The following is a 10,333-nucleotide window of genomic DNA, read 5'->3' as shown; positions in this document are numbered from 1 at the left end:
AATTCAACCCTTATAAATTATAATATTATAAGTTAATAATATTTATATATGTATAAGAGCAAGTCAGTCTTACCGTTAGTAGGCCTCATTCACGAAGCCAGTCTATAAGGGGGTATAAGGTTACTGCCTATAAAATGGCAGTTTAATGGGTGTCCACTCTCACCCACCACTTCCTTGACCAGTGGAGGGTCGTTAGCCGAACGGGTAGGACAAGGACTATAGTTCTCCCTTCATTAAAAGTATTAATGATAAATATAAAGTAACTAAATGTTTTTTATAATTCCCAATCTTAGTTACTTTAGGAAAATGTGAATAAGGTGCTAATCCATGAAATTACACTTTGCACTTTGTTTAAGTCGGTTAGTGGAGCGTGTGTGGTTAACCGAAACACTAACTCTTATTTAACAAGGTAGGCAAAGGGTAAGTTAATATTTATCATAGTATCGATGGAGCGTGTGTCGTTAACCGGCACATCAATTGAGGGGTAAATATTAAGGGTACCAAGTATATTTGCATGGATATTCACACCTTGTTTTGTGATCCTCGGCATCCCAGTCACAAAACCTGAAGGGCACACTCGAGATTGAAACGTGCCATTGCACAGTTCAATGAATCTTAAAAGATCTAGGAGTTTCAAATCCAATTAAAAACCTAATAATTATTTCGTTTTTCATGGTGGAAATTGGTGAATCGTCATTCACCTACCTTTAAATATTTTATAGCTTGGATTACGGCATCCCTCTTCCGAGTTATAAAATATTGTGTTGGGTCCTAGCCTTAATATTTCATATTGGGTGTTATATTAAGGACTTTAGATCAACTATCTTGAATATCTCCCAAAAGATGTCTAGTTCAGACATCTATGATCTTCCCAAATCTCTTGGAACTTCACTTTCTCCACCTCCTCCAATTATTCTCCCTAACCCACAAGTTCAAGGTCACTCAAGCCCTATTGGCAATGCAAGGTCTAGGTGTGATCACATCTACGAGATGAAGTCACATATTGACAAGTCGGGAGAGTTGGGTGTCAAAGTCTTAAGAAAGTTGGATGTTCAATCACTTTCTAAGTCACATAGTGAGTTCCTTTGGGACCCCTATGAAACAGACTATGACAAGACCCTTAATGATCTCATCTATTTGCTAAGATCAACTTCCTAAAACTTTATGGACATTGACAATGATGACATTGGAAATCCAGAAAAAACATTCTCTTCCCAATGGAAAGGGATCGGCCATAGTCAACTTGGTTGACCAAATGGTAAAGAGAAAAGCTAAGTCTGTGATAGTACCGGTACCATTACCAAAGGCTCGATATGTTTATATTGCCAAAGGAAGGGGTATTACTTGCGAAGCTGCCAAATTTTACCTAAGGATGTTAAAGTCAATAAGTTCGACTCTACTTCAGGTAAAGTCCACTATCTAACTCTGCTAAGTTTCTATTCTGAGATTCTTGATACATGATGTGACTGGGTCACATGTTGATGTTTTAAGAATCAAAGAAAAATGAAGAAACTTAAAGAAAGAATACGTTGAATCTGATCGCGTAGATGGATTTCTATCGCATAGTTTGAAGATCGGATTCTTGAGCTACTTCTTAGGAGTTCTGATATATTTCTTAGGAACAGATAACAACATAGTTTTCATGCTCTTTTGCATTGTAAGGATAGTTTTTCCGCAAAGTTTTTAAAATAAAAGGAAAAAAATGATGATTTTATTTATTTTAAAATATCCTTACAATGGCATTTGAGGGAAAAAAAATTGTTGCTTATATGATTCCATTAATAGGAAGAGTGGAAATATGAAATTGATTCTTTCATTTGTGGTAATGTCTAAATTTACCAAATAAAGAAAGATCCTCATCATCCAAGTTTCAATTGGACCGAAACTTGGAATCATGCAAGTTGTACAGCATGATGAATGAGAAATTTTCATCTTTGGAAAATTAAGACTAGTTCCTTGTTCACATGTATATGTGAAGTCAAGTGAAGGACTAAGGGATTGAGTACACATTCTTGTGAACTGTCATTTTAATTTACATGGATGATGTTATTATAGCTGGAAATAATCTAGACCGGATTCAAGAAACAAAGACACAACTTGATAAATCCTTTAGCATCAAAGCCTTTAGATGGGTTAGTTTTGAGTTAGAGGAAGTACATTTTGGTTATCGAGTTATGGCATCTGTTGTGAGTGAAATTTTGTGGGTTAGATGGATCCTTAAGGACTCCAGATTGTCATTAGCTGCCCAACAGTTTTGTTTTGCGACAACTAGGTTGTCCGTCATATTGGTAACAACCCTATGTTTTATGAACGCATAAAACATGTTGAAACGGACTGTTTTTTTTTTGTTCGTGAAAGGGTTGCTTCTCAAGAAATCACATTAATGAAGATCGACAACAAAAGGCAGGTTGCTGACCTGTTAACCAAAGGTTTTGAAAAGGACTTGGAAGGAATCAATTTAAGTTTCTTCTTGGAAAGATGGGCATAAAGAGCAAGTTTCGTCTTAAGGGGAAATACAAGATATGATAGGATATTGATAGTATATGTATTTATCTTAGTCCTAATTTTTAGCTTAGTTTGTTAAGTCCTTTGGTATTTAATCATTGTGTATCACGTTTCTATGATCAAGACATTCAGTTAATAAACTATATGTTCCAATACCATCGAATTCTAGATCTACTGCCCATGGTATTTTAGGTTTTACATATAAATCTCAGTGTGTCTATCGCTAATATTGGTTGTTTTATTTATTATTGTTATTTCTGATTTCCTTTAATTTGAGGTGTTATTTCACATTATAAAATCATATAAAGATTTAGATTGGTTGTGACTTCACTTTGATCTGGTTTTACAAACTCTTCTAACTAAGAAAAATGTTTATTGTTACATACTCGTTCATTTTTCATCAAAAAAAAACTATATTGTAACCAATGATATAAGGAAACCAAAGTGGTAGCATGATATGGATTGGGTCTTGATGGAAGCATCCTTCATAGATAATTTATTTGCATATATTTATTTGAAATAGCATGATAGACCATATGATATCATCATGATCAGTACATGGTGTCCTTTCCGAACAATAAAACACAAAGCAACATAACAAACGTAGTGATAGCCAGTAACCTTCGAATAGACATCATAACCTCAAAGGGTTATATGTTCCTTATTTCATAGTACATACATATTTCAAAGGTTATTTTGTCCTTATCTCACTTGCAGGCTTTCAAATACACACCAATGTTATCGATATAATAGCCAGCAAGCCCATAAAATCCAACAAAAGAACCAACATCCCATGATACAGGGAAAGGAGTCCCTCTTACATTACCAAAAGGTCCATGAGTTTTCTTGTTTGTGGTGAATGATATTGATGATATTATAGGCAATCCAGCAACACTTCCCCTTGATAATGCACTTGTTCCACAAATGCCAGTTATTTCCTCATCCCTTTCAAATATTATCTAACCATGAATGAAAAATTAAACATGTCAATTAAAGATAACTAAGAATATTAAAAGACATGTTATATCAATCATAAAAAAATAAGTTGAAGAATATATATTTATGAATTGTTTACCTCAGAAACTGTGTCTCCACCGTTCCAACCACCAAAGGTTTCAGTAGTTTGTGTTAAGCTTCCACATTGTGTGGTGAACATGAGAGAGTATATAAGATCACCATGATCAATGGTTATCTTCTTCAAATGATGATTTTTCTCAAGTTGGAATGACCAAACATTTTGTGGACTTCCAGGTTCAGTTTTTCCCCATGTTCCAACCTGTATGATATTCTCAAAGGCTTTGAGATACACACCAATGGCATCAATATAATAGCCAGCAAGCCCATAAAACCCAACTAATGAGCCTTTGTGCCATGGTAAAGAAAAAACATTTTCAGTTGCACAACCAAAAGGTCCATATGTCCTCTTGTTTGTCTTAAAAGATAGTAATGAAATTACTAGATTACCCCCTCGATTACCAATGGCTCCACCAACCTCAGTTATTTCCTCATCACCCTCAAAGTGTACCTGATTAATCCACCAAGAATATTGATTAATAAAAATATCGCTGCATATTGATTAATGATTAGTGGAGTAAAGAGAATAAGAGATCAACTCACCTCAGAAACTGTGTCTCCACCATTCCAACCACCAAACTTGTTGGAATTATGCAAAACACCTCCGCATTTAGTTGTGAACATGAGAGAGTATATTAGTTCACCATGGTCAATGGTTATCTTCACCAGTTTATGATCTTTCTCAAGTGCAAAAGACCACTCATTCTGAGGACCTCCACTTTGTTTTCCCCATTTTCCAACTCGAATACATCCTGCTACTTTGCTACTTTGTACCCCTTCCATGAGAAACACAATACGTAATTAACTATATAAATGCAATGCAATAAGGAACAAGCTCCTCGATCTCAATGTGTGTGTCAAATGAATGACCAATGGCTCCTTAAATACATGTTAACCAAAACTATTTGAGTAAATTACAAAAATAGTCCCGGTGATTATATGGTTTTTTGAAGCAAGTCCAGTTTTTATAATTGTAAAAGTAATCGTCTCTAAAATATTTTTTGTCACTTATCTGGGTATTTGGCATCTAGCTTAGGGCGTTTAAACCATCTGAAATTCCTGTAGTAGCCTTACTTTTATATTTATTATTAAATTGAACATGTATATATATAGTTGATTATTACATCTTACATCATTGTAGGTTTCTTCGATTTGGAACAAATTATAGAAAACAGAAACATGTTTCTTCAAGAAGATGTACAGGTGGTGGTTATAGACATCTTGAGTTGGTGGGTCTTGTAGGATCAAACATTTCATATTAATAAAATTAATAACGGACGATTAAATATAAAATCAGGTGTATAAAAGTAATTTTATTTGGTTTTAACTTCCAAATTTAAATGTCAGTGTCAGTTAGGTTCAAGGACCAAATGGCAACAAAAAATGATTTAGGTACTACGAGGGCTACAATTGAAACAATCGGACTTGATTCAAAAATATTATATAACCACAGAGACCATTTCTATAATTTGCTCTAGTTATTTGAATATCATTAATTAAGATGGAAATAGAGATTAAAGCAACCATGTTTTCGTTAAGTTCATTGTTTAAAATAAATTAATGGTTTATATCAAAATTAACTAAAAGTTAAAAATGTTTAAGCGTCCTTGCATTTTTCATGCAATAAAGATATGTCAGAACTTCGATAATAAACAATCAAGAGGGAGAGATATACTAGAATTTTTGAATAATTGTTGATTTCTTTCTATGCAATTAGATGAAGCCATGCATTAAAATGGGGTATATGGCACACAAAACATTTTTTTTACAAATTCGATTTTGACACCGTGTTTTTTTTGTGTCAATTTTGACACTGTGTTTTCCAATTTGTTACAATTCTGACCACTTGACCGGTTAACCAGGTTACATGCTCACGTGGCATGATAACGTGTCAGTTTTGATGACGTGACATGCTGACGTGTTAAAATTGATTTTTTTTTCCACAAAAAACACGAAGTTTTCACTTTTTTTCGATTTTGACACTAAGTTTAATTTTTTATTTCAATTTTGACACTATGTTTTTTTTGTTCCAATCGAACATCGCTTATCAAATTTTGTTCGATTTTGTCTATTTTCCATTTGAAACCGTATAAATATATTTTTTTATTACATTTTAAACCGTATAAACATATTTTTTTCGTTTAAAAACGGCATTTTTATTTAAATACAAGGTGTTTTTTTTTCTAACATTCAAAACATTAGTTATATCATGAGAATCAAACTAACCATAAGCTTCTAATAAGATGTAAAAATTTGATGGGTTGCAAACTTGATATCCGAGTTTTGATCGATTACACGCATCCAAACACATTTTAAAGTTTCATATTTAATATAAAATACAATTTTTATATAACTAATACATATTTATACATAAAAATATGGTTTGAGCGTTAAAAAAAATTATTTATACAAAACTATGGTTTTTAAATGAAAAAAAAAACATATTTCTACGGTTTAAATGTATTAAAAAATATTTATATGGTTTCAAATAGAAAATTGTCAACATTGAACAAAACTGGAAAAAATGATGTTTGATGTGGAACAAAAAAACATAGTGTCAAAGTTGAAAAAAAAAATTAAACTTAGTGTCAAAATCAAAAAAAATGAAAACTTAGTGTTTTTTGTGAGAAAAAAATTCAATTTTGACACGTCAGCATATCATGTAAGCATGCCACGTCATCAAAACTGACACGTCATTATGTCACGTCAGCATGTAAACTGATTAACCGGTCAAGTGGTCAGAATTGTAACAAATTGGAAAATACAGTGTCAAAATTGACACAAAAAAAAAAAACACGATGTCAAAATCGAATATCTGTGTAAAAAGAGTGTTTTTTGTGCTATTTACCCTTAAAATAGAGTATGAATGTGCTAACGATTCAGAATCATAACTCGATTTTGGCTTTATTGAACAACATCTTCGTACATGTGATTTTGATATTAATGTTTGTGCTATGTAAATTTTATAATTGATTCATGATGGAATACTCAAAATAGATGCTTTCATTTAGAAGGGAACCACCAGATAACAGATTACTCCAAATTTTACCTATATGAATGTGACTTTTTCTGCCACGTTGCACGTTATGTTATTCACTAAGTAATACATTGAGTTTCTTTCACACAAAAATCTCTATTTCCATGTCGCAAGGAAATCATTGTTCGCTCCAATAAGGCTATCAATGTGCAAATTGTTCGATCCATCATTATTTTTTGCCAAAAGTAATGCTCCATTTAATCCAACACACATTTTTTACTATGATCTTCGACAACCCAAAAGACATTTTGTCTAATACTTTCAAGGATGCTGAAAAATTTTAGTGGGGCTTAAAATGAAAAGACGAAGTAGAAAGTGAGAGATATGTCGACGGATTTGATAAGTGTGAGTCTACCACCATTGACAAGAAATTTGCTTCCCATCTATTAAGTTCCTTTTGGGACTTATCAATAACCTTTATCAACTCATGTTATATTTATGTGATTGACCGATGTAAAAACAATGGATCGGTTATACTTTCTTTTAAAGAATCTTACTTTCATTGGTTCTCATTATAGCATTATATCAATGGACTATGAAAAATCTACCAAATTAAAGTTAAATCATTCATATACTATCTTTTGGGAAGTCTTCAGAATGAAGAACTTCCAAATTTTATTTTGTTAACAAAAAAATTTTGATTATCGGACAAAAAAATTCAAATCAATCTTTTTTTACCGGTAAAGTAAGTATAGTAAAATACTTTACCCTGTTATCTCCAGAAAAATCTTATTATTTTCGTTCAAATTATGAAAAAATTCCTATTTTTTTTACTTCAACTCTTTTTACTATTTCACTAAAAATTTGAAATTTTGTTGGTTCAAGTTATGAATAGAAATAAATGCATTATACTCCGTAAAACTAATGATCGAAGTCCTCTATAACCAATTATTTGTCATAAAACAATGATGTTAACATCATTTTGAACTCAACACCGTTCATGTAGTCCATATCTCATATAAATTTATGTTACAAGTATTATAAGATATTCAAATTACGTGTTGAACACCTTATTACAGTATACTTAAAAGTATGTAAATGGAAAACCAATTGTTGTGTTCATATAAAAAATCATTGACTGATGACAAACAAATCAATACAATAGTAGTTTAGGTGAGGCCATATGGATTCTAGAAAAGTGCATGAGTTTTATCCTTCATGGCTATAAGATCCTAACCGTATATAATTTTCAAAACATACATATTGCAGTTACAAATACCAATTATCATTCTCATTCCAGCGTGACATCCAATATCCTCATGGCTACAAGCATCACATATCAGGCCAACCTATTGTTGACTACTCAGCACTAGCATGCAAGTCTACAAACTCATACAACATATACAGGCATCTCCCCTAGCCCTAACTAGCATGCGATTCACATATTCATAATCAAATCATAACAGATAAAAAATGTGGGTATCCTGGGGAAATTTACTTGAGCTCAGTTGATTGCATGCACTACACCCTTTCTAGTCTTAGAAAACCTTTTTCTTGAAAACATTTTCTTTTGAAAATTTTTGAAATTTTTTTAAAACCTTACAGATCCTCAGTTTGAGTTCAGACACACCCAAAGGTATCCCCGAATCCCTCAAACCAAGGCTCCGATACCAACTTGTAACGACCCAAAAATCAAGGGTAAAAATTTCATTTTTAATATAGCTAAAACATTAATACCATTTATTTCAAACATTTCAAATCATCATTAAGTAAAACATTTATCAGAGGTCATCTCAAAATCATTCATTGCGGAAATCATGGGTGTGTGCACTACGATCAATCCGAACTCTTCATTTCCAAATCGATGATACCTGAAACCAAAACTCTAAACCGTAAGCACAAAGCTTAGTGAGTCGCTCAGAGCATACCCCATACACAATCCAAATAACACATACCATATTAGCTATAAAAGTTACATATATCACATAAGTCATGCATACATAAACCTGTAAGGATGCCATGGGCTACCAAACATGGTCTTTACCTAGGAATGCCATGGGCTACCCCACATGGTCTTACATCGACGGGCTACCCCACATTGTCTTACATCCAATGTCATGGGCTACCCCACATGGTCTTACATCTAATGCCACGGGCTCCCCCCTGGGGTCTTCCATGCAAGTATCACAAAGACAACTAGCATAACACATATCATATAACCACTAGCATACCACTTAGCATAAAGCTAACTATCATACCACATATCTCTACTATAGCTAGTGTACCACATAACATAAAATGGGTCGGCTTTCGTGCCTTTGACCCGTTGGTATGGTGAAAAGACTCACCTCACACTGCAGAAGCTTACTGCATGAATGCCTTAGTTTCTGCCCTACCAGTTTCCCGAGCAACCACTTCAATCAATATGCCCAAATTAGCAATTGGCCCCATACCATACTCCTTAATCCATGCATGGGGTAAAATGACCATTTTACCCATGACCCAATATGATCCAAAACTAAGGCCCAAACCCAAAATAAAAGCCCAACATTATAATTTCCATAAAACCATCAATGGCCCAGTTTTCCAAATTAGGCCTAAACCTTTCTAATGGACCTTATACTAAAGCCCAATATTTTCCTTAGTCAATAATCCTGACCCAATTGGCCTATGAAGGCCCAAAACAACCTAGTCCACAAATTGGCCCAAACTGAAGCCCATAATGCGAAGTCCATTTCTATATTGGGCCACAAGGGCCAATGGGCCCAACTATCAGCAAATCCATGCCCAAAACCATTAGGTCCTAATGGTCCGAAGTCCACAGAGGCCCAATACCTCCTGAGAGCGTACGCCCAACGTACCTTTTCTGTATGCTTCGCGTGCTGGGCAAAAGGGTTCTACGCGCGGCGTACTACATTGTACGCCCAGCATACAAACAGTTGATGCACAAAATCCATTGAGTGCTTAATGCTTCAAACCAAGGGACCATATTACAGATCTAAGTTGTACCTAACGTCTTAATCCATAAAGTCACTGACTTGGTGACTTATATGACCCACATGAACCGAAAATCAAAGTATAACAATCTACTTCCATGAAAATGACCATAACTCTTGAATGAATCCATTAATAACTCCAAGATGGCGACTTTGTGCCTTAGGGACTTAGTTAGCACCAAGGGTAGCAACCCTAAACCTAAAAACAGATTTGGAACCATAAAGCTCCATTCTTGGGACCAAAAGATCCAAAAACCCAACATAATAGATCTAAGCATTCAATGGTCAAGTTCAGAGCTTTATACCTTCATCAAGCTGAAAATGAGTCATAAAAGCCAGATCCATAAGCTTCTTCTTGATCTCCATCTTTGCATTAACTCCACCTTCTTGAAAATGGGCCAAACTCTCCAAAAATGGACTTCATAAGCTCAAAATGCCCCTATGAATGGTATAAGACGATTTCTAGGGTTTAGAGGGGTGGAGGCTGAAGATTAATAGGGTTAGTTTATTGTTGGATTAGTGTCTAAGTCCATAATTATAATTGGTATGTACTTGACCTGACTCGGCATGGTCCATTTGGGTTGTATGGCATCGAAACATTTGGATAGACCGTTTGTGACAAGAGGACATTTGTGACATATTAATATATTATAAGTTCTAATATATTAATATGAAATCATGTTATTTAATTAGTATTGATCAAGAATTAATTTTGACTTAATTTAGTGATCAAAAGAGACTAATTAAATATATGGGGATTGATTGTGAAAATCGTTAATTC

General features: G+C 33.9%; 1 protein-coding gene across 1 annotated transcript; it reads right to left on the bottom strand.

Annotated features, from left to right (window-relative positions):
* Positions 1-3,014: 3,014 nt before the first annotated feature.
* On the bottom strand, positions 3,015-4,412 carry LOC128128085 (mannose/glucose-specific lectin-like). The gene is made up of 3 exons (XM_052766887.1): positions 4,123-4,412; positions 3,581-4,030; positions 3,015-3,464 (listed from the first exon to the last, which is right to left on the bottom strand). The coding sequence occupies exons 1-3, from the start codon at positions 4,360-4,362 to the stop codon at positions 3,213-3,215; spliced, it is 942 nt and encodes a 313-aa protein (XP_052622847.1). The 5' UTR covers positions 4,363-4,412; the 3' UTR covers positions 3,015-3,212.
* Between the last annotated feature and the right edge of the window lie 5,921 nt (positions 4,413-10,333).

This window comes from Lactuca sativa, chromosome 8 (genome assembly GCF_002870075.4).
Source record: "Lactuca sativa cultivar Salinas chromosome 8, Lsat_Salinas_v11, whole genome shotgun sequence".
NCBI lineage: Eukaryota > Viridiplantae > Streptophyta > Magnoliopsida > Asterales > Asteraceae > Lactuca > Lactuca sativa.
Note: the sequence above shows the minus strand (reverse complement) of the source record. Positions and strands in the feature narration are given on the sequence as shown.

Coding starts and splice junctions, on each gene's coding strand:
- LOC128128085 (XM_052766887.1), bottom strand. CDS start 4,362: ATGGAAGGGGTACAAAGTAGCAAAGTAGCAGGATGTATTCGAGTTGGA. Junction 4,031..4,122: donor GTGGAGACACAGTTTCTGAG/GTGAGTTGATCT, acceptor TGGATTAATCAG/GTACACTTTGAGGGTGATGA. Junction 3,465..3,580: donor GTGGAGACACAGTTTCTGAG/GTAAACAATTCA, acceptor ATTCATGGTTAG/ATAATATTTGAAAGGGATGA.